At 43.8% G+C, this 24,267-nt stretch overlaps 1 protein-coding gene across 3 annotated transcripts in view; it reads left to right on the top strand.

Annotated features, from left to right (window-relative positions):
- The window catches only part of LOC130213367 (zinc finger protein 236-like), a 56,673-nt gene that overhangs the window by 17,373 nt on the left and 15,033 nt on the right, over window positions 1–24,267 (top strand). For all 3 annotated transcript variants that reach the window (XM_056444932.1, XM_056444931.1, XM_056444933.1), the window contains exons 11-26: window positions 22–225; window positions 369–501; window positions 2,284–2,544; window positions 3,531–3,763; window positions 5,041–5,142; window positions 6,710–6,852; window positions 8,221–8,324; window positions 9,619–9,770; window positions 10,362–10,538; window positions 11,117–11,447; window positions 13,178–13,281; window positions 14,455–14,883; window positions 16,028–16,173; window positions 17,059–17,290; window positions 17,374–17,565; window positions 20,700–20,858. In XM_056444932.1, coding sequence (XP_056300907.1) covers window positions 22–225; window positions 369–501; window positions 2,284–2,544; window positions 3,531–3,763; window positions 5,041–5,142; window positions 6,710–6,852; window positions 8,221–8,324; window positions 9,619–9,770; window positions 10,362–10,538; window positions 11,117–11,447; window positions 13,178–13,281; window positions 14,455–14,883; window positions 16,028–16,173; window positions 17,059–17,290; window positions 17,374–17,565; window positions 20,700–20,858 — 3,102 coding nt within the window. The remainder of the gene's footprint in view (window positions 1–21; window positions 226–368; window positions 502–2,283; window positions 2,545–3,530; window positions 3,764–5,040; window positions 5,143–6,709; window positions 6,853–8,220; window positions 8,325–9,618; window positions 9,771–10,361; window positions 10,539–11,116; window positions 11,448–13,177; window positions 13,282–14,454; window positions 14,884–16,027; window positions 16,174–17,058; window positions 17,291–17,373; window positions 17,566–20,699; window positions 20,859–24,267) is intronic.

Raw genomic sequence — 24,267 nt, 5'->3', positions numbered from 1 at the left:
GCCGCTTTCCCTTTCCCCTAGGTGTGCGTCCGTTCCCCTGCCCTCACTGTGACAAGATCTTTCGTACGTCGGGCCACAGGAAAACACACATCGCGTCTCACTTCAAAAGCTTGCAGCAGAAGAAGCACAAGTTCCCCCGCAAAACCAACAAAGCCAAAGTGTCCAAGAGTCACCTACCTCTGCCTGACATCCCGCTGCAGGAACCCATCCTCATCACGGACTTCGGTAAGAGCGCTTTCTTGACAGCCATGTTTCTTCCTCTGGGTCCTTTTTCCCCCCGTTTCTTCTTCTTTCTTTTCACGTGTGCTTTGTGGCTCCGACACAAAATGACCTGTCTTTTCACGAGGAACACATGTGCTGCTTAACAGGCCTCATCCCATCCCAGAACCATCGCCTGGCTTTCCAACAATACCTGGAGGTGGTGGGCAGCGACCGGCCGTACAAGTGCCAGTTCTGCAGTAAGGCCTACAAGAAGTCGAGCCACCTGAAACAGCATGTGAGGTAAAGTTGCGATGTCTGGTCGGTCTCGGATATTTCGTTGCTGGATGATGAGACTTTGGGGCGAGCGTTGGGGTTCTTGGCCACCGCCAGAGAGGGACATCTCCAACGACTACTGGTTCTGGTTGACCAGTGTGGCTTTGGACCCACTTGTTCAGAAGATGAACCCTTCTGATTGTAATGGCACCTTTTCACCACTCCTAGGCCAAGGGTTCACATGTCTCATTGGCTCAGACAAGGAAAGTTTTCCATAAGTGTCCCTGATGTCTGTTGGTGTCCGATGGGTTACCCTGTACCACTGGGAGGTTGGATAATAGTCAGAACTACAGAGAACAGTGTTAAGCTTGGATGTTTCGTTGGTGGAACATCTCCAACCACTACTGGTTCTGGTTGACCTGTGTGGCTTTCACCCATGTTTCTGTGGTTTTATAGCTTGTTTAGAAGATGAACCCTACTGATTCATATGACACCTTTTCACCACTCCTAGGCCAACGGTTCACATTTCTCATTGGCTAAGACAAGGAAAGCTTTCCATAAGTGTCCCTGATGTCTTTTGGTGTCTGATGGGTTACTCTGTACCATTGGGAGATCAGATAATAGTCATAAATACAGAGAACAGTGTTGAGCTTGGATGTTTCGTTGGTGAATGATGAGACGTTGGGGGAGCATTGGGGTTCTTGGGGTCACACCACAGATTGGTGAGGCCACCACCAAAGACGAACTTCTCCAACAACTGGTTGACCTGTGTGGCTTTCACCCATGCTTCTCTGGGTTTGCAGCTTGTTTAGAAGATGAACCATACTGATTCAGATGACACCTTTTCATCACTCATAGGCCAACGGTTCAAATGTCTCATTGGCTAAGCCAAGGAAAGCTTTCCATATGGGTGTCCCTTATGTCTGTTGGTGTCCGATGGGTTACCCTGTTCCATTGGGAGATCGGATAATCGTCAGAGAACTACAGCTGAGCTCGGCAGGTTCAGTGTGACCAGCTCCAAATGCGGTCCGACAACTGTATGGGTCCGCTCCATAGACTCTCATGCAATCGTTCCAGACTACCTTCATTTTCTAAATGGGAATGCTAAATACAGTACATACCTATACCGACCTTGCTGTTTATTGATTGTAACTGTGAACGAGGTCCCACCCGTATCCTGAACTCGTATTAACGTACAACCTCCACAGGCCCTTCTGTCAGCTTCTATTCCAGAAATGAGATCATATTTATGCTTGGAGAAGCAGCAGTGGCTCCTTTTAGAGACGTCGACCTTTCCATCGCTAGCCCTTGTAAGATCTCTGACATAAATAAACAGTTCAATGGCTTTTTTCCTAAAGTTTCTCTAAAATACCCCTGGCATTCATGCAAAACACAAGAAAATAGTGAAAGAATGATGAATTGCCTAACAACCTTCTAGCCTTTTGTTTCACGATATTGAGAGCTTGATCTCAATAATGGCACCCTTTCAGTGTGTTCCGTGATCTTAAGAGACGGCTCCCGTGATTCACTGATGGACACTTTAATAAAACGCCATGGAATCTGATTTACTCTGGGCAAGTAATAAAGTGTCGTGACAGTTTACTCCAAGAAATGGATTACCTTTCAAAACAGATCCATCAATGTTGGGGAACGGTTGGGCGTACATAATATTACTATAATTGGACATCAATCCAATTGAAAATATCAGCATAAGCGAGAACGTTTTTTATTACACGCTACTGCGGAATACATTATGAAACTAGTTTCTTGCCTGATTAGCTCAGTGTCTCCTTCCGTTTATCCTCCCAGGTCTCATACGGGAGAAAGGCCCTATAAGTGTGTGCAGTGCAGTCGGGGTTTTGCCTCCTCGGGAGTCCTCAAGGCTCACATCCGGACCCACTCGGGCCTGAAGGCGTACAAGTGCCTGATGTGCGACACCACGTTCACCACCAGCGGCAGCTTGCGGCGCCACACGACCACCCACAGCGACCTGCGGCCTTACATGTGCCCCTATTGCCAGAAGACCTTCAAGTCATCGCCCAACTGCAGGAAGCACATGAAGACGCACAGGTTTGGGCTTCGCCGTGTGTTTGTGAGATATCGTGTTCTTCTTATTCTTGTTTTCACGAAATAGTTGAGGGGTGTCTGATATGCAGTGACAATGGAGTCATACACAAGCTGCTAAAAATGTCATAAAACACTAATACAGGGTTCGTACGGTCATGGATAACCTGGCCTGGAGAATAAAATACCAACGTTTTTGGAAAAGTTATAGACATTTGTTATATTGATATGAAATAATGAATATGCCTTTAAAAGAGACGGCATAGATCCTATCTGCCTGATGGATCGTGGGAATTCCTGAATTCCTTCCTGCTGCCACTACACTCCCACTCCCCCTCTCACCCTCCTCCCTCCCTCCCCCATCTGCCTGATGGATCGTCCCATCGTGGATATCCACTACCTATGACACTTACTACACTTTCATCACATCATATTCATTTATTGCTTTTTATTTGTAAATCTGTCTGTGTACACATACACACTCATCCATCATCAGATCAGAGGGGATCCTCCTCTCTCTGTTGCTCTCCTTTTTTTTTTTTTCCCTTTTTTCCTGAAGTTATTTTTTTTCCTTTGGTCCGATGAGGTTTTGGGGCAGGGATGTCTGTGTGTACAGATTGTATTTACTCCGAGACAAATTTGTAATTTGTGAAATTGGGCTATACAAATAAACTGAATTGAATTGAATTAAGCCGGCATAAGCTCTCGTACGAGTGAACACACCGTAACTGAAATGTTTGGTGGCCATAGCAACAGTAGTTTAGGGATAATCCACTATGCCAGGGACGTGTAGATTTAACCATGCTTGGCTACATATGGAAAAGTACTCATTGTTAGTTTAAATACTAAATGTTCTCACTTTTTCATGTATACATTGAGATTTCACAACATTTTTGGTTATGGAAATTTTGTTTAAAGTCCTGGCAATCCATTGGACGAAATGAACCCTGCTAATATATAAACTCTAAAGGTGTGCTTTTGTTGTTTGCCAGGTATGAACTGGCCCAACAGCTGCAGCCCCAGTCAACGGATGACCCCTTAGGGGGGGGCACAGTGGACCATGACATGCAGGTGGAAATAGAGGGAGATTCCCTCCAGCAGCCACCTGCTACCTCAGAGGAGCAGCAGAGCATGCTGGGACTGGGACAGCCGGAGGATGTGAACGGAGGTCAACAAGTGTCATTGGAGGCACCGCTGAATGACCAACCCCTTGTCCAGGGAGACGGTAAGCAGGAGTGGCACAGCATAGATGGATTACTGCACAGGCCTACTGGGCACGTAGGAAGTCATTGGTAACATTTGTTGTTGTAAAGTCAGCTAAATGTCTACAAAGAGACACGAAAGTGTGCAACATGACTAAAGTGACGCAGCTCCACTGCAAAAAGCCACAAACGCGAGATTTAACGTGACAATGAAGAGATATGCATATCTTGAAATTTGCCCGTATTGACATTTTTAAGGAGGGTTGAAACTTAAAATGAAGAAATGATCTTCTTAACCCTTGTGTTGCCTTCGGGTCAATTTGACCCGATTCAATGTTTCACCCTCCTGTCGCCTTCGGGTCAATATGACCCGATTCAATGTTTAACCCTCCTGTTACCTTTATATTTACTAACATATTTTACCCTTGAGGTCAATATGACCCCAGCTATTAAAATCTCCAGAAAATTATTAGAATTAATATTGTTTTCCAAGTTTAAGTGTGAGGTACTTTATGTTTGTTTGTTGACTCCCGAAAGAACACCGACATTAAACATTGAATCGGGTCAAATTGACCCGAAGGCGACAGGAGGGTTAAATATTGAATCGGGTCAAAATGACCCGAAGGCAACACAAGGGTTAAGGCAAGAAATTGGTTGGGTATATTTAAACACCAGTCTGCATCCCTCAAACCACTCCTGTAGCAAGATCAATTTATCCATTCACCGTAATCTACAAAGACTCCACGAACTGGTCTTTAAAAATATGGTTCAATAAAGATTCAAACAGCAGATCCACCTTGATCTCTAAAACAACATTTTAAAAATGCATGTCTTGTGGTCGGGGTGAGTCCTCTTGACCTCAGCGATCCATATTTGATGACATTTTAATGGCGTGTATATAGACTGCAATCGACCATTCATGCAAAGGTTTGACAGGAGAAACGCCTCTAGAATATCGTCTCTTCATATTGTTCTCCTGTTCTCAGGTCAACCTAATAACCCTCTTCTTTCCCACGATACTTAATATTATGTTTCTTTTTAATCAAGAACCTTTTCTAAGTTTGCATAGTGTCCATGACTGTGCATGATGGACCTGTGTACCCATTGTAGTGGTGTAACTAACACCACCAGGGATGGAGACATCAATAAACACCGGAACAATTGCACTCAGTACTCTGCTGTCCAAGCACGCCTTCAAGTCCACCTTAAGTCCACAGCAGGATGTCCACCTTAAGTAGCTGCAGGACGGTCCAGATGTTCTCTCCGTCCGACTGACCGGTCTCTTTCTTTGTGTCGACAGATTCGTACGTGACCGCTCAGCATTCTTTGCCGGAGAATATCGGCCAGTTTGAGACGCAGGCGCTCAGCCAGCCCGCCTTCGACCAGCAGGCGCTAACACAAGGTACACACACACACACACACACACATGTACACACACTTTGGTTCTCACCAATTTCACTCATGCAGGCCTCTTCATTCTGTCCCCCCCTCCCTTTTTTATGTATGAACATTTGTATTGTGCAACACCCGTGTCTTCTGATTGAAAAGTACACAGATATTGAGCTGTAGCACTTCGCTCATCGTTACAGTAATTACTACCCCGCAGCGCTTTTCTTGCTAAAGCAACACATTGATTGCAAACGTCGGGCTCAAGAAATCATCAGAGCAATAATATCTTTCACGTTGGGAGCATCATTAAAACAAAGTCAAACACTAACGGTAGAATAAACCCTTTCTTCACTCAAAGGTCGTGGTGTAAAAAGTCGATACGATTCGAGCCGCTCGTTTGGTCGCAGAGATACGAGGCGCTCATCTCAACGCGATGTATGTATATATATATATATATGCATATATATATATGTGTGTGTTATATATATATGTGTTATATATATCATATATATATATATCTGTTATATATATTTATATTTATATATGTGTTGTGTATATATATATATATGTATATATAACATATATATGTATATATTTATATATGATGTGTATATATATCTGTTATATATATGTTATATATCATATATAATATATGTGTGATATATATGATATATATATATATACATGTTATATATATGTTATGTATTAAATGAAAACTTTTAAAATCAAAACTGTTAATGGTTTAAATACAGATTATTTAATTTCATCTGTTTTCTAAACCACCGTTCATTTTCATTTAAACTAAATATTCTGAAAGACAGTTTTAGTGTTCTCCAATCATGAATGAGCTCTGGATTGATCACCTATTTTAAGGCCCGTGTGGTTTCAATGGATTCGTTGCACGTCACTGGAGAGGCAAATGTCTGCCAAATAAACGTGTAATCACTTTTTTAACCCTTTGAGTGGAAACTAGTCTCGTCACACATGCCGCTAATGACAAGTAACGACAGAAACAAAGGAATGAGGATTAGTAGTAGTAGTATTATCACACTTGATCACTGGAAGGAGCAGATAAAACGTATATATATATCCTAAATTATAGATGCTTCATCCAATGGTCATAACTGAACATGTATGAACATATTGGTGGCTAAATATGAACACAGTGTTCAGGTGCAGGAGCACTGAAGTAGGAGTTACATGCTCCCTTTTCACTGGTCTTTTAATCCATTTATGAATGAAACTTCAACAGCTATTTTGGCCACATTAAATCCATCGTCTTGTGTCTTTAAAAAATAATGTTCTTCAATAACACACAGATGAACAGGCATAACTCCCGGCTGGACATCGGTGAGCACGTTTCTGCTGCAGGCGGTTCAGTGCATGTTCAGTCAGTGGAAATCAACGGAAGCCATCCTCCCCCCAAGATTTCGCAGTCTGCAATTCTGGAGAACCGCTTGTGCCTCATCCACCGCATTTGTGCCGAGTCGTGGGTCCTTTGCGTCTGCGGCCATGCTCCTCTGCGTCTCGAGAAGCGGACGTCTCGTCGATATTTAACGAGGCTGATTATTCTCCTCCAGGCTTCACCATCACGGAGTCCAGCTACAGCCAGTCCCAGTTCTCCACCGTGCAGCAGCTGCAGGACTCCAGCACCCTGGAGTCCCAGGCCCTGTCCTCCAGCTACCACCCCCCCACCCTGCTCCACGTGGCCAGCGCAGAGGTGGTGAGTCCCGGGCCTCCCCCCCCCCCCCCCCCCCCGCATGCGTACACTCGACTGACTTTTAAATTATCAGATTGAGAAACTGATTTTATTTTTTTTATTCCAATTTTAAATGTACTTCCACCACAGGCTTCACTTGAAGATCGGATCCTTTCATTTCATTTTGGAACTAGAATGGGCACTCGGTAGAGCGCATACCTTCGCATATCACAAGATTGGGCATTGAATTATGAACATGTTGGCATTAGTTGCATGCCAATTGGATAAAAATTGACCGTGCTATGGTAAAAAGAAGATGTTGACATTTTCATGACCTTCACCTTTGACCCGATTGATCCCAAAATCTAATCATATGGTCCCCGGATAATAACCAATCATCCCACCAAATTGCATGCGATTCAAGAAGATTTTGACCTTTCCTTGACCTTTGACCCGATCGATCCCAAAATCTAATCAAATGGTCCCCGGATAATAACCAATCATCCCACCAAATTTCATGCGATTCGGTTTAAAACTTTTTTTGTTATGCGAGTAACACGCATACAAATAAATAAATAAATACACGGCGATCAAAACATAACCTTCCACATTTTCAATGCGAAGGTAACCAGTACCCACAGGGGTTTGCACACTGGTTCCAAAATGTCCAGAAAATCTAATCAACGCCTCTCTAAAAACTCTTTCAACAAAAACTTTATACTCAGTATATTTTACCAAGTGCACATCCACATATATACCAACTTCCTGTGGAATACGTGTGGTTAACATGAGGGTAAAAGCTCAGGTGTGTGAAAGCTTGACATGGACAAGGCAACAAGTCCACTCATCGTTTAGTAATTAATTAAGTTTAATGCAATTATGAGTCTGAATGTTGGTACATAGATTTTTTTAATATTTGTTTTAAAATTTGTTTATATATATATATACTTTATTGATGATAATTCACACTATGACATACAGGGATCAAAGAAGAAGTATTTCATTGTTTTGTGTAAGTCAGTTTACAATTGTAAAGGAGAAAAGAGGAAAGTAAAACAAAAGTAAAGAAAGAAAGAAATGAGAAGGCAGGTACATAGACGTTTGAACATTTGTGGAACGAGAACATGAACGTGTAACTCCACGAATACAAATTGCGACAGAGATACAACCTTCATGTGAAGGAAAAACAAACCTTAAAATTAATGAAATGGTTTACTAATACTTTGTTGGTAATAATCTTAGCGATTTCTCAAAAATCTTGAACTTATTCTTTTGAAGACGCATCTGAATCAAACACAAGACTCTTGAAAGCAGCAACCATGTCGTTGTAAATGAATGTCAATCGTCACTAAAGTGTGTTTTAAGTTTGTTGATTTGTCTTTTATGATCTAGACCAATGGGCTTCTTCAGCAGAGCAGTCAGGATGAGCTCCAGCTGGCCTCTGAAGCGCAAGACTACCAGGACGACAGCGAGGACAACAGCAAGAGGGCCTACAGGTTGACGGCTAAATCGCTTATTTGTGTGTGTGTATGTATGTGTGTATGTGTGTGTGTGTGTGTCCCCCCTTAGAAAGGACCTCGACCTCTTCAGCTTTCTAATTCCAACTCTTTGTAAAAAGCAATAGTCGTGATTAGTGGGAATGTCCCTCGTCCTTTCTTGTGGATCCTCTCAACCTCTGCCGCTGTCGTTCTGGGACATTAGTGACCTTTGACCCCCCACAGTCCATTTGACATCGCTGCTCCCGTCGTCTCGGCCGAGTGATTTGTAGTTTGTATAGAAAAGTGAATCTGAGCCCGTTTCGATGTGGTTCCAGCTGATCGTTGTTTCCTCACATCTCACCAATCCTCAAGCCTCTTCTGACTCGGTGCTGCCGCCAACGCCACTTTTCACGCCAGACCGTTAACCGCTCCACGGGAAGTACCTGGTTTTCACCAAAGCACTTGGCATTCAGGCCGAAGAGTTACATTCTGTCCTTTACCGCCCGCTCCGCAGGTGTTTTGAGAGCCATTTGGCGAACTCCAGGTTGCCCAGGAGCGGCGTTCATTCCACCTTCTAGGTGTGATTGCGCCGCCGCTCTCCGGCCCGACGAGCTTGCGGCGCCGCAGAGATTCTATCGCAATCTCCCGACACGTACCTCCTCGTTTTCGTTTTGTCTTGGTCTCGTACTTGAGGCCAGATGATTGCCGTCCTCGATCTCAAAGGGCTAGTGAAGGGACTGCGTGATGCTTGTTCACGGTTGATTGCCGGTCTAAAGTAGAGATTCACAGAGTTGGGCCGGTGTAATAAGTCCTTCAAGAACTTTTTGATGGTGTTTTCACATTGTTTTGATTATTTAATACCTGTAGAAACTCTGTCATCTCAGATCAGTGTACGCGTCGCAGTGTAGCAAGCGTATCTTTGAAGTGGATTCACAATGGGCGCTCTCCTCCGCGGGAAATACACAGCATTGTTGACAGCATTCACAAATGCCTTTTAATATCTCTACCTGCCTTTTTGTTACCTGCTTCTTTCATCTGACGTTTTTTTTTCTCGCCCATAAAGCAATAGCATGTAGAGACATGCCCCGGGAATACTTTCACGGTAGTCCAGATATCAAAGACATAGGCTCCTCAACATGTTGTAATCCCTGCTCCATCTATATCAGACCTACCGGGAACTTTTTCACAACTTTGTGATTGACAGAGTCCTCCCATCCGTGCTTATGAATTCATGAGCCCTTATACATGTTTCGGTTTGCCAGATTATCATCAAATAAAAGCAACAAAGGCTTTTTTTTCGTCCCCTTTTCAGGTGCAATTGGTGTAATAAGGGCTTCAAGAAGTCCAGCCATCTGAAGCAGCATGTGCGCTCTCACACCGGGGAGAAACCCTACAGGTGTCACCTCTGTGGACGAGCCTTTGTGTCGGCTGGAGTGCTGAAGTCCCACCTCAACACGCACACAGGTCAGCTGGGAACTCTCCAAACCTCGAAATGAATTAGTTTTTACAAAGCCCATAAAGGTTATACGCACGTTTAACAACATTTTTATTTAATTTTTAATATTTAAATGGTTAAAATCCAAGTGGCACACCGATTAGGCTTCTCTCAAAGCCTGGCCGTGCTTTTCATTTTTAATTACATTTTATGACTGTTTCTTCCCACAATTACGACTAAAAAATATAGATATGTGAACAATTAGAAAAAGGAAAGTATCCACGGTCCAACAATAATATTAGGTCATGAAATGAACCTTTTACAAAGTGCCTAAATATCTAAATATCAGTTCTCAGTGTTAGTTTTGAAGATTAAATGAGAAAGGGATTAGAAATATATTCAAAATGCTGTTCATGTTCACACCTAAAACAACTAAAGATAGATACGGAAAATGCTCCGTTAACATTAAAGCGTCTTAGCAGTCAGAAAACAGTTCTGGAGTTTTATAGTGTGGATTTTTAAAGTTTATAACTCGTTTATTTTCTAGTAAAACGTTTAAATAGAACTCCCTGACACCTGCGGACCCCGTGTGACTCCCCTCTCTCCTCTCCCGCTGACAGGAGTGAAGCCCTTTAAGTGCAACGTCTGCGACGCCTCATTCACCACCAACGGCAGCCTGAACCGCCACATGATCATCCACATCAAGTCCTTCAAATGCTCGGTGTGCGACGGCAGCTTCAGGACCAGCCTGCTGTGTAAGAAGCACATGAAGAAGGAGCACGCGGTGGAGGATCAAAGTAAGGCTGGCGAGACGACGCTCGGACGCTTCTTTGCATTCGTGCGCTCCGGGTTCGTTCTCCGTAGTCAGGAAGGCCGCTTTGAAAACATGGAAGACGAAGAAGATGAGACTGAGAAAGAGGAAATGCAACAGCTTGATGCACGCCACAGTTTAATAATAATCGCAGGTTTCAAGTCATTAATTCAATTCAGTTTATTTTATTTCGCCCAATATCACAAATTAGGAATTTGCCTCAGAGGGCTTTACAGTCTGTACACATACGACATCCCTGACCTTTGACCTCACATCAGATCAGGAACAACTCCCCAAAAAATAGAATTAAAAAAAACGTTCACAGGTTAAAAGGATTTTTAAAAAAGAGCAACAGAGGAGGATCCCTCTCCAGAATGGACAGAATAATAGATAATAAAAGAAGCATTTACAGAGTTACATAAACACATTCAATGACACAGTGTACGAGAGTGAAAATGATTTCCTAATGTTGGTACAAGTGTAATTGTTTTTACTCGTGTAGAACGTGTCTCAATTCTTTCACCCCAAAAGGCGCGTCGTGCTAATAGACCCCGATTGTCCCAGTCATAGGTCTGGATAGTCAAGACGTTGAGGAAGAGGAGGAGGACGAGGAGGAAGAGGAAGACGAAGACGACGAGGACGAGGACGCGGAGCTGAAGTCAAAGAGGAGGGGCTTGGAGATCATCACGTTCACCGAGGAGCAGACGGCGGAGCTGGCGAAGGACCCCGGCGAGGAGGCGTCGGTGTCGGAGCGGATCCTCGCCCAGTCGGCGGCGGAGCGGGATCGCATCAGCGAGATCAAGGACAAGGCCGTGGAGCTGGAGACGGAGCCCAAGTTCGCCAACTGCTGCAACTTCTGCCCCAAGAGCTTCAAGAAGCCCAGCGACCTCGTCAGGTGAAGACATACCGCCGCGTACATTTATTTTATTTTATTTTATTTTTTTACACATAATAATAATAATAATAAAACATTACATTTCTATAGCGCTTTTCAAAATACTCAAAGACTATTTACAACACAAAGTTAAACTAGAACGGGCACTCGGTAGAGCGCATATCACAAGATTGGGCATTGAATTATGAACATTTTGGCATTATTGCATGCCAATTGGATATAAATTGACCGTGCTATGGTAAAAAGAAGATGTTGACCGTTTCATGACCTTGACCTTCAATCCCAAAATCGAATCAAATGATCCCCGGATAATAACCAATCATCCCACCAAATTTCATGCGATTCAACAATATTTTGACCTTTTCATGACCTTGACCTTTGACCCAATCGATCCCAAAATCTAATCAAATGGTCCCCGGATAATAACCATTCATCCCACCAAATTTAATGCGATTCGGTTTAATACTTTTTGAGTTATGCGAGTAACACGCATACAAATAAATAAATACACGGCGATCAAAACATAACCTTCCGCATTTTCAATGCGAAGGTAAATATCCTAAAAGCTATGCAATAAAATAACTAAAATTACAATAAAAACAAACGATAAAAGCAAAAGATTTCTCTATGATCACTTTCAGGAAATTCTCGATTTTAAATTAAATTACAGCATCAAAAAAAGCATTGTGAGCCCCCTTAAACATACTTAAATGATTACGCGAATCACTTCAAAACATTCATCTCCAGTGTTTTAACCCTTGTGTTGCCTTAGGGTCATTTTGACCCGAATCAATATTACACCCTCCCCCCGTTAGGATTAATTTGACCCCATTCAATGTTTAATGTCGGTGTTCTTTCGGCAGTCAACAAACAAACATAAAGTGCCTCACACTTAAACTTGGAAAACAATATTAATTCTAATAATTTTCTGGAGGTTTTAATTGCTGGCGTCAAATTGAACCCAAAGGGTAAAATATGTTAGTAAATATAAAGGTAACAGGAGGGTGAAACATTGAATCGGGTCAAAATGACCCAACGGCGGGGGGAGGGTGTAATATTGATTCGGGTCAAAATGACCCTAAGGCAACACAAGGGTTAAACACCAATTTATGTAATATTATATTATTATAAAACAAACAGAGCAAAAGATTCTGAACTGTCACCGTGGCTGCTGCATGTAAATAATAGATAGCAGTAGTAGAACGACTCTGGTTTTCTCCCAGCTCTAGCAGCTCCTAGATACATTATTTAATAAAGCAGCCTTTTTATTTATTACGACAATACTGTACACATATAGATGAAATATGAACCTATTCAATGAAATGTTGGTAACCCAAACTCCCCGTGCAATTTACAGAGCAGGTCATGTGTCAGACCTCCCTGTAATTAAAGATGAAAAGTGGGGAAATGACAGCCAGTAAAACGTACACGGTCTTTTCCTGAAATTCAGAAAATAGCTTTGAAGTATTTGTTTAGAAATAAGAACAGCATTCAAACAACACATATTTGATATCCCTCCAGAAGCGGGTCCAATGGTTGTCGGCCTATCCTCTTTCTGAAGTGAACTCTGACTCCTTAACAAGCCAGATACTCACCAGCGAGCCACATTTATGATTAAAGTTTACATATTCGGAGTCTAACAACAGCGCTCAGGACACACACACACACTTTAAAATCTCTCCTCTGTCCTCGCTCATTTCTCAATGTGTGTGATCTGCTTTACTGTCCAGGCACATTCGCATCCATACGGGAGAAAGACCGTACAAGTGTGACGAATGTGGGAAGAGTTTCACGGTGAAGTCCACGCTGGACTGCCACGTGAAGACGCACACAGGTTTGAGTTTCACCACCAGAGTTTGTTGCTTAGAATCAAAGTTGAAGTTCTTTTACTTTAGTTCCCACTAGTTGTGGAACATTAGAGCTATTTGGAGCAGTGGAATAATGGAATAGTTTCACATTTTGGGAGATATGTTCATAGTTTTCTTGCCGATTGACAAAAAGAGCGATCTTTTCAATCAATCTCTCGGCGAATAACGCAAAGCCGCCAATTTCACAAGAAAAGATCAACTATTTCTCGACAACAGTTAACATGAGTTGGCTTCAGTGTTTCCCCTAGGTTTACAGCTTCAGGGAGGGGACTAGTGCCGCTGCTAGCCATGTTGGTGCCCGAAGCTTAACTCCTTCACGATGCCCCCCCTGAGATAGGAAAGGGCGAGACGGAGAGTCGAGAAGTGTTAACGCGACACGTAGAGACAGAAGTGACATGCTGTTGTGTAGATACGATCAACAACAGACGGCTGTTTAGTTTAATAAAAGAACAAAGACGTGCTCTTTAACCCTCCTGTTACCTTTAGGGTCAATTTGACCCCATTCAATGTTTCATGTCGGTATTCTTTCGGGTCAATTTGACCCCAGGCTGTTTTTCACTGTGTCAAACATATAAGAAATATCAACTTTTTAATATATTTAAAGGGCTATTTAGGTAGTCAACAAACAAACATAAAGTACCTAACCCTTAAACTTGGAAAACAATATAAATTCTAATAATTTTCTGGAGGTTTTAATTGCTGGGGTCAAATTGACCCCACGGGTAAAATATGTCAGTAAATATAAAGGTAACAGGAGGGTTAAACATTGAATGGGGTCAAATTGACCCAAAGGTAACAGGAGGGTTAACCCTCCTGTCGCCTTAGGGTCATTTTACTTCTGCTGTAATCTGGTGCTATAGAGAAAATTACAGGGTGGCGGGCGGAGATTTCAGGGGGTCGGGCCGCCACCCTGATAGAATGGTGGGGGAAACAATGGGCTTTATGCGATGGAGTCCGGCCCAACTCTATTGAAAGCTTGTTAAATACTGCAGAGAGAGAAATAAAAGCCTCCTGACCTGATTGCAGGTTGTTCTGTGTGATATGTTCCAGTATCGTGGCGTCGCATCACTGTTTTCTTCCCACAAAGGACGGAGGACTTGTCTCTCGTCTCATTCCCTCTCCTTTCTCCATCGCTGCAGGTCAGAAGCTCTTCAGCTGTCACATGTGCAACACCTCCTTCTCCACCAAGGGCAGCCTGAAGGTGCACATGCGCCTCCACACGGGCTCCAAGCCCTTCAAGTGTCCCTTCTGCGAGCTCCGCTTCAGAACCTCCGGCCACCGCAAGACCCACATCCAGTGCCACTTCCGGCCGAGCCTCGACAGCCGCCGGTCCAAGCGGCTCGCCCTGTCCGCGGGTCAGGGTCACGACCCGGAGACGGGGCAGGCCCTGGGACTGGGCCAGGGGGGGCAGCAGCAGCAGGTGTCTTCAGACGTTCTCCAACCCGTGGGTCTGCTGCAGGCGTCCAGCTCCGACCCCAACATCTACCTCCCGGCCAACCAGGTGCTGACGGGCCAGTTTGACCAGAGTCTGCTGCCCCCTGGACTGGTGGGACAGGCCTCCATGTCAGGTAGGGGGTTACGGATGAGGTCGCTTGTGATTAGAAGAACACGTGCGCGCTCTGATGTTCGTTTCAGAGCTTTTTGATTTTATGAACTCGGCCGTTATGACGCACGGTTGTCAGGAGGCGCACGTTTTACGGAGGACCCGACGGCAACGCGTTTTTTTATTTGAATTCGGCACTTTGAGCGTAATGTCCGACCGCTGAGTAATCTCCCGGCGCTTTGTGGGCGCGGCTCGGCTTCGCTAACGCTCGATGTGGAAAATGTTGTTAAAGGAGGACGGAGCGGTCCGCCGTCCGTGTTCCCCCTCTCCGTTTATCTCATCATCACTTCTTCATGACGCCAACAGAGGTTTACGATGTTTGTACTCTCCGCTGCATTTTGTGAGTCAGATGTACAGAAACAGGTGCCACAGAAGGAGCTGTGTTTTTATTTCTTTGAGGCTTTCACAGGTTTTTCTGTATTAAATGTTGATATGACGGCTTGGCAGAAGTCTAGATTATGATCCCTATTCACGACTTACCCTATAATGGAAGGTTTTTTGTAACATTCTCTGAATTGTGTGGACTCTAAAATGTGTTTCAAGTCATGGAATGACTTTCCACACACAACCGGAGCATCAAAGTTTTGGATTTTTTTTTTTTTTTTTACAGTTTACTGCTCCAGATCTGAACTGATTGAGAGAAGTGGGAGTGCTTAATGTACACTGCAGGTGCACCTCTCCTAAAAACTTCTACTCTTCCATCACGTGGGAAACGACAGAATTAATATCTTTGTTGTCGCTCCATCTTTTGAGATATTCAGTTTTCCCACCAGGTCATTTTCATAGCTCAGTGCATAAAACGCATTAAAGTACCTCCTTATTTATCCGTGTAAATTAACAGTTCCAGGCAATGCACTCTATTGATAGAACCTCGTCATAACCCTCCTCTTCACTGCAGTGATTTTTATTGTGTAATTAACGTTTGAGCTAAACGGTGTGTGACGTATTGCTATTTATAAAATGCACACGCACGTCGAAGCTGGAACAAACTGTACTCTCCGCCCCTCTGCTGCCTGGAAGGTTAATTAAGGTTCAAAGATTCACACATGTTGAGTATTGATGGCTAAAATGTGAAATATCTGAAATAAGTCTTTGTGTGTGTGTTGCAGCTGCAGGAGACCTGACGGTGTCTCTCCCCGAGGGCCTGACCACGCTGGATGGGATCCACCTGCAGCTGACGCCTGCCAGCCTGGTTTGCCCCAACGTCCAGATCTCCGGCCTCGACACCAGCAACATCAACAACATCACGCTCCAGGTGACACACTTTGTGTTTACTGTGCGTGCGAGATGAAGAGGTGGCTCGGGTAGTTCTGTGATCGGAGCAGCACAGCAATGTTCGGCTGTGGACGAGGGGCAGCTAGGTAGTGAGTTTAAAGAAGTATTCTTTTATGTTTTCACTGCCGTTGCCGTGGACCTCAAACAGCCCTCTCTCGAGCGGGGGAACCGACGCCGTCGCATTTATCGACGCCCACTTCAAAGCCACGAGGATCCACACAAGGACTGTACTTTTACCTTCGCAGAACACGAGAGCTGCGAGGTCAAATTCACCGTTTTTGTCAAAGGAGTCTCGTGTCATTGAAGAGATGATGACGGCCAGGTAAAACTAGAATGTGTTTCTGCTGCCGCCCCCGACTCGGCTTCCTGTCCGTGGAGCGACGGCGTCCTTCCGCTCTCGCCAACACACGAGACAATAAGTAGCTCGTATAACGACCACTTCAGAAAAGAAATTGGAATTATCCCTTTTAAGTTGTTAAGAAAGTAAAGTGAATGTTTTTTGTGCCCCTCGTGTCGGTGATGAATCAGGCTTTCGGTGAACGGTGATTGCCTTTTATTGCCGTATTTTATGAGAAAACTGAGCCTGTGTGCTCTGCGGGGTTTTCCTTTTTATTGGAGGTAATCAAATATCTTAAAGCAGCACTTAGATGAGCAATTAGGAGAAGTAATGCCGTTTGTCATGCGTTTGTTTCCTAAATTACTGAAGTCTCAGGGTCCAAAACCTTCAAATGTGAGAGCCCGAATGTTCCCCCAATGACCCTGACATTTTTTTTTCAAAGGCGACCACGTATCTGCAGGCCGTCGTCGCACATTTCAATGAGTCTCTCTCTCTCTCCTTCATCTGAAGTAGTGCTCTCTCTTCCAGATCGACCACGCCCTCCTCCAGCAGACCCTGCAGCAAGGCGGCCTCCTCTCTCAGCCCCTGACCGTCGACGCCGGCCTCATCTCCCACTCGGGCAACCAGCTCCTGTCGGCCGCCGACCCCTCGGTGTCCGCCAACGTCGTCCTCCACCCGCTGACCAGCCTGGCCCTGCAGCCCTCCGCCATCACGCCGACTCAGGTCACGATGGCCGGCCTCTCTGAGCAGGACGTGGCAGGTAATGCGCGGTGAGCCTCGGGGGGGAGAAGCTCCCTGCTGTGAGCGGAATGACTGATCGATGCCGTTCCGTGGATTCCGCAGGTTCTCAGGGCCTGAGCCACGTCATTGGCAGCTCCGGACTGGTCACTGGAGGCCCCAGTGGACAGGAGATCACCTTGACCATCAACAATTCCAGCCTGACTCAAGCCCTCGCCCAGGTCCAGGCCCACGCCTCCGCTGCTGGCGGCAACACCGCAGCAGGAAACCCTCAGGAGATCACCCTCACCATATCAGGTATTCAATGCAATTCAAAATCAGCAGGGCCTTGACAGGAGGCCGGCTCACCAGGCAGGAGGCATCAGCCAGGTCCAATATGTGGTCCTCTGAGACGTGAAGGCACAAAGGCTCTTGGGAGGAAGTAGAGTTAGTAACGTGTGATGGAGAGATGTAAATTCATCCATCAGGAGAGAGAAGAGGAGAGAGGTGCTCAGTGTATCCTAAAACGTCCATAAGGAGAGAGAGAATTGGAGAGAGGTGCTCAGTGTATCCTAAACGTCCATAAGGAGAGAGAGAAGAGGAGAGAGGAGCTCAGTGTATCCTAAAACGTCCATAAGGAGAGAGGAGAGGAGAGAGGTGCTCAGTGTATCCTAAACGTCCATAAGGAGAGGAGAGAGGTGCTCAGTGTATCCTAAACGTCCCCCAGCAGCCTCTCAGCCTCTAGCTGCATCTCTAGGTCTGGAGCAGGTGAACCTGGTTCAGCCCAAACTATAAGACTATGAGAGGAACGTCTTCAGTCTCCATGAGGTGACTGAGTCTGCCTCCCCGACTAAAGGTGAAGCTGGTTCCATAAAAGAGGAGAAGCTTGATAGCTGAAGGCTCTGGCTCCCATCCTACTTTTTACGACTCTATGAAGTAGCCTGAGGAATGGATCACTTAATAATGCCGGTGCAGGTGCATCGCTGTACACCGTGGCCTTGTCTCCTCTCAAGTGCAGAAGCAGACTAACAATAAGCCAAGGGAAATGACCCCCCCCCGCCATCCCTCATGGATCGCTAACTCAGTTATTGATTTCCTCCCCGCGTGTTTGCAAGCGGAGGAGAAACACAGATGCGATATTTACTCTGAGCTCGTAGATTCATTCTGAAGCCGCTTCTCAAATAGAGATTAAAAGCCCCCAGTATCGGAGGTTATGAGCGAGATGTCTTCTTCACAAACAATTTCTTTCCCCAACACATTAGCTGCAAAGCAAAGCCAGCTGGTCGTAAATCAGCTGGTCGTAAATCAGCTGGCGACACGCGCCGTATCCACACAGCCGAGCAGAGCGCCTCTGAGCCGAGGAGAGACCGCTCCCTGACTCCTGATGCACATTATTTATCGAGAGGGAAATACTCCAGAGTAAGACCTTTCGCACACTATTGAGATATTTATATATATATACAGGACTGTCTCAGAAAATTAGAATATTGTGATAAAGTTCTTTATTTTCTGTAATGCAATTAAAAAAACAAAAATGTCATGCATTCTGGATTCATTACAAATCAACTGAAATATTGCAAGCCTTTTATTCTTTTAATATTGCTGATTATGGCTTACAGCTTAAGAAAACTCTAAAATCCTATCTCATAAAATTTTAATATTTCCTCAGACCAAGTAAAAAAAAAGATTTATAACAGCTGAGTGTTTGTCAAGGCTCAGGAAACCCTTGCAGGTGTTTCGAGTTAATTAGACAATTCAAGTGATTTGTTTAATACCCTACTAGTATACTTTTTCATGATATTCTAATATTTAGAGATAGGATATTTGAGTTTTCTTAAGCTGTAAGCCATAATCAGCAATATTAAAAGAATAAAAGGCTTGCAATATTTCAGTTGATTTGTAATGAATCCAGAATGCATGACATTTTTGTTTTTTTAATTGCATTACAGAAAATAAAGAACTTCATCACAATATTCTAATTTTCTGAGACAGTCCTGTATATATATATACTCTATACGTATGTGTATATACATACATGTATGTATATATGTATATATATATACACACATATTTGTATATGTACGTATATATGTATATATATGTATGTATACTGTATGTATATATATATATATATAGGTGTATATATATGTATGTATATATACATATATACATATGTGTGTTTATATATATGTGTGTGTGTATATATATACATATACATATATATATATGTATGTGTATATATATGTGTGTATATATTTATATACAGGACTGTCTCAGAAAATTAGAATATTGTGATGAAGTTCTTTATTTTCTGTAATGCAATTTAAAAAACCAAAATGTCATGCATTCTGGATTCATTACAAATCAACTGAAATATTGCAAGCCTTTTATTCTTTTAATATTGCTGATTATGGCTTACAGCTTAAGAAAACTCAAATATCCTATCTCTAAATATTAGAATATCATGAAAAGTATACTAGTAGGGTATTAAACAAATCACTTGAATTGTCTAATTAACTCGAAACACCTGCAAGGGTTTCCTGAGCCTTGACAAACACTCAGCTGTTATAAATCTTTTTTTACTTGGTCTGAGGAAATATTACAATTTTATGAGATAGGATTTTAGAGTTTTCTTAAGCTGTAAGCCATAATCAGCAATATTAAAAGAATAAAAGGCTTGCAATATTTCAGTTGATTTGTAATGAATCCAGAATGCATGCCATTTTTGTTTTTTTAATTGCATTACAGAAAATAAAGAACTTTATCACAATATTCTAATTTTCTGAGACAGTCCTGTATGTGTGTATATATATATATATATATATATATATATATATATATATATAGCAAGACATCCAGATACTTTTTAAAAAACTACATTCAGTGTAAAAGAAGAGGGGTGCATCACATTCAAAGGGTTCCAAGAATCCTTTTTACTTTCAATCTCTCTGAGTTCATCAGACATGTTATTTCATCTCTTGCCTCCCTGGAGATGCACAGCAACTCTCAAGTGGAGCGCGATATTCTCCCTCCTCTCCAGCCCTGGTCTAAGAAAACAACCTGAAGACCTTTAACCCTTGTGTTGCCTTCGGGTCAATATGACCCGATTCAATGTTTAACCCTCCTGTTACCTTTATATTTACTAGCATATTTTACCCTTGAGGTCAATATGACCCCAGCTATTAAAATCTCCAGAAAATTATTATAATTAATATTGTTTTCCAAGTTTAAGTGTGAGGTACTTTATGTTTGTTTGTTGACTCCCGAAAGAACACCGACATTAAACATTGAATCTGGTCAAATTGACCCGAAGGCGACAGGAGGGTTAAATATTGAATCGGGTCAAAATGACCCGAAGGCAACACAAGGGTTAAATGTGGATGACTGTGAACAATCTAGCAAATGTCCTCCATTCCTGACCGTACATGTCTGTTCTCCATACGTTGATGCAGGTCAGGATCTGCTCCCGCAGCACGGCCACGCCAACGGGGCCGAGATGACCGGCAGCCTCCGGCTGGCGTCGGCGCTCGCCGGCCAGCCCACCGGCGCCACCCTGACCATCACCGACGGCCACCTCCTACCTCACTGCCCCGCCAACACCGGGATGTCGGGTGAGCACTCGTACCGGCGCCTGTGTTCTCTCTCCAGGTCACGACAAGGTCACCGCAGTCTTTTTACCGAAAGAACATCATAACTTTTCAAAACTAGAACGGGCACTCGGTAGAGCGCATACCTTCGCATATCACAAGGTTGGGCATTGAATTATGAACATTTTGGCATTAGTTGCATGCCAATTGGATATAAATTGACCGCGTTATGGTAAAAAGAAGATTTTGACCTTTTCATGACATTGACCTTTGACCCGATCGATCCCAAAATCTAATCAAATGGTCCCCGGATAATAACCAATAATCCCACAAAATTTCATGCGATTCGGTTTAATACTTTTTGACTTATGCGAATAACACGCACGCACGCAAACAAATACACGGCGATCAAAACATAACCTTCCGCATTTTCAATGTGAAGGTAACAAAGTGTCACCGGAGCGTTTGACCACATGCGACACGGCCTCCCGTCTGCCACCTTCCTTCCTTCACACGGCACTCGCAGGACGCAATGGCGACTTCCTCTCGGAGAAGTGGACCCCGCCTCGCCTCTCGAGTCCGCCAGACGTCGGATAGATTGGACTCGGCGACGAGTGAATACGAGGGGATCGGTTTGGACGTCTGACTCCTTCATTTATTGGAATTCATTTCATTAAATGAAAATCCACGGCCACAAAGACTCGAGAGCTATAATCACGTTTGAAAGAAGGAAAAAACGGAAAAGAAACGACTTCTCATTCTATCGTCTGAGGTTTCTGCCCATTACAGTTCGAGCTAGAAGGCTAATTCGCCCTAAATGTGAGTAAGTTACAAACCTGCGTCTCTCGCTGACGATTTATTAGGGTTTAATTTTCTTTCACCCTCCTGTTACCTTCAAAGGTTCTAACATCTTTTACCCTTGAGGTCAATTGGACTGCAGGAAAATTATTCTAATTCCAATTAGTTCCCGTGGTTAAGTGTCCGGTACATAATGTGTGTGTTTGTTGATACCTAAATAGCCCTTAAATAAAATAGTGTTTAGAAGGCTGATGTGTAAACTTGTAGATGTTGGCCCCTCCCCCGCGTCATGTGTGAACCATCTGTGGTTTGCTGGTTTTGTTAGGGCCTAAAACCTCTTTGAAGATTTTAAAAATTGCATGTTATAGGTTATAGTGACCTCAATATCATCCAAAACAACCAAAACCTATCAAATAAGTCCATAAAATGTTGATATTTCAGCCTGGGGGTCAAATTGACCCCAACGAACACCGATGTGCACTTGTGTGTTCAGGACATGAAAAACATGTAATCATGTTCATTTTATGTTTACCCAGTTTAAATAAGGAAAAGTCGTGAAAACATGTCAATCATATATTTTGAGCCTTTAAACATCGAATGGGGTCAAATTGACACCAAAGGTAACCGGAGGGTTAAGGACCTTGTAATAGGGTCTCATAATATACTGGACAGGCGCTCCGTCGGCCTCCGTGAGGTCAATACAGTCTGAGGTCAGAGCTCCCGGACCTTGGGAGAGATTCTTTGGTGTTTACTCTGCTGAAGTCACTTTGCAGTGGACTTGAAGCCAAATGCACCTTTTTATCTTTATACCTGGACTTTTAAAATATAGATGACCTCACAAAGTTTTTGTTTTTCTCCGGGAGAAGCGAGCACGGCCACGCTTTTGAATCAAAAAGAGAACGGATCGTATCTGGTGGCGCGCGGGGAAGCCCGCGGATGACTCGCTGGGTTTTAATCTCGGGGTTTTGAATCTGCGCGTGCGGCGCATCCATCGAGCGGACGCACACCCGGGTTTGACGTCGGCTATTGTTTCCGAGCGACGCGCGGCGAGAAAGTAAAACGGGCTCTGTGCACCGCCGAGTGATCAAATACGGTTTGTTTTGTTCGCCGTTTGCGTTTCACCTCGGAGCTTAATCAACATTTCCGGCTCCTCGTCCCTCCCTTTCATTACCCTCCCTTCTCAACTCGAGTGGAACACATTCCCCGTTGCCTCACGCGAGCGTCTCTGCCGTTGTCGCTTGAACCGAAGCGTTCCAGTCACTCTGTATGTTAATGTGGCTCGACCTGCACGACGACTGATAACCTGTGCGGGGCCCATATCGCATGCTTATTCTAATCAAATACCGTCTGCTGTTACTCACCGCTAATATAATGGAGTTTCCTCCCAGACCAAAACTAATGAAAATGTCGTTGTCATTATTATTATTTGGTCGTGGAGCAAAAGCACCGACGAGGGTCTTTAGTGGCCAGCTGGTTGATGTCACTTCTACTAATACAGGTGCTCATTCTATGGGGGAAAGAGGGGGGTCAAATAGAAGCATCAAATAGAGTATTTCATTTTGTTGTCTTTTCACCACGGATAACACACATATATACAGAAATGAAAAACAAATAATAACAGCAAGAGAAATAAAAAATAAATAAAGCTCTTATTCTGTGAGGTAACGCTTCCATATCTTTCAATTCAATTCAGTTCAGTTTATTTGTATAGCCCATTTTCACAAATTACAAATTTGTCTCAGAGTGCTTTACAATCTGTACACATAGACATCCCTGACCTTTGACCTCACATCGGATCAGGAACAACTCCCAAACAACACTTCAGGGGAAAAAGTGAAGAAACCTTCAGGAGAGAATAGAGGAGGATCCCTCTCCAGGATGGACAGAACAATAGATGTCATGTGACCAGAAGGACAGATTTAGAGTTAAAATACATTCAATGAATATGACAGAGTGTATGAATAGTTGGTAGTCGGCATATTCCACGATGGAGACCTCCACGATCCATCAGGCAGATGGAGGTAGAGAGGATGAGTGGGCGGAGTCTCAACAGTGGGCGGAGTCTCAACAGGGCAATGGCGTAGTTGGTAGCAGGCATATTTCACGATTTTCAACCCATCCGTCTTGTGATGGCGGCGCCATCCCTTCGTAATCGCCTTTTTACGAGCTGCTAGCAGACACCCGTCTTCCCCGAACTCAGTATCCGTTGTCACATTACCAAAGTAGAGACACATACAGGACTCGGGTGTGTCGCAGCCCATTTCGACCATCACGTTTCCACAAAAATGTACAATTTCCGGGCATAGACAAAATATATGGGAGTTGAGACTCCGCCCACTCCTCCTCTCTACCGCCATCTGCCTGATGGATCGTGGAGGTCTCCATCGTGGAATATGCCTACGATTAACTATTCATACACTCTGTCATATTCATTGAATGTATTTAAACTCTAAATCTGTCCTTTTGTACACATTACATCTATTGCACCTGTCCATCCTGGAGAGGGATCCTCCTCTGTTCTCTCCTGAATGTTTCTTCCCTTTTCCCCCCTGAAGGGTTATTTGGGAGTATTTCCTGATCCGATGTGAGGTTTTGGGGCAGGGATGTCTATGTGTACAGATTGTAAAGCACTCCG

This window comes from Pseudoliparis swirei, chromosome 22 (assembly GCF_029220125.1).
Source record: "Pseudoliparis swirei isolate HS2019 ecotype Mariana Trench chromosome 22, NWPU_hadal_v1, whole genome shotgun sequence".
Taxonomy (NCBI): domain Eukaryota; kingdom Metazoa; phylum Chordata; class Actinopteri; order Perciformes; family Liparidae; genus Pseudoliparis; species Pseudoliparis swirei.
The sequence above is the reverse complement of the archived record's forward strand: the minus strand, read 5'-3'. Positions and strand labels throughout refer to the sequence as shown.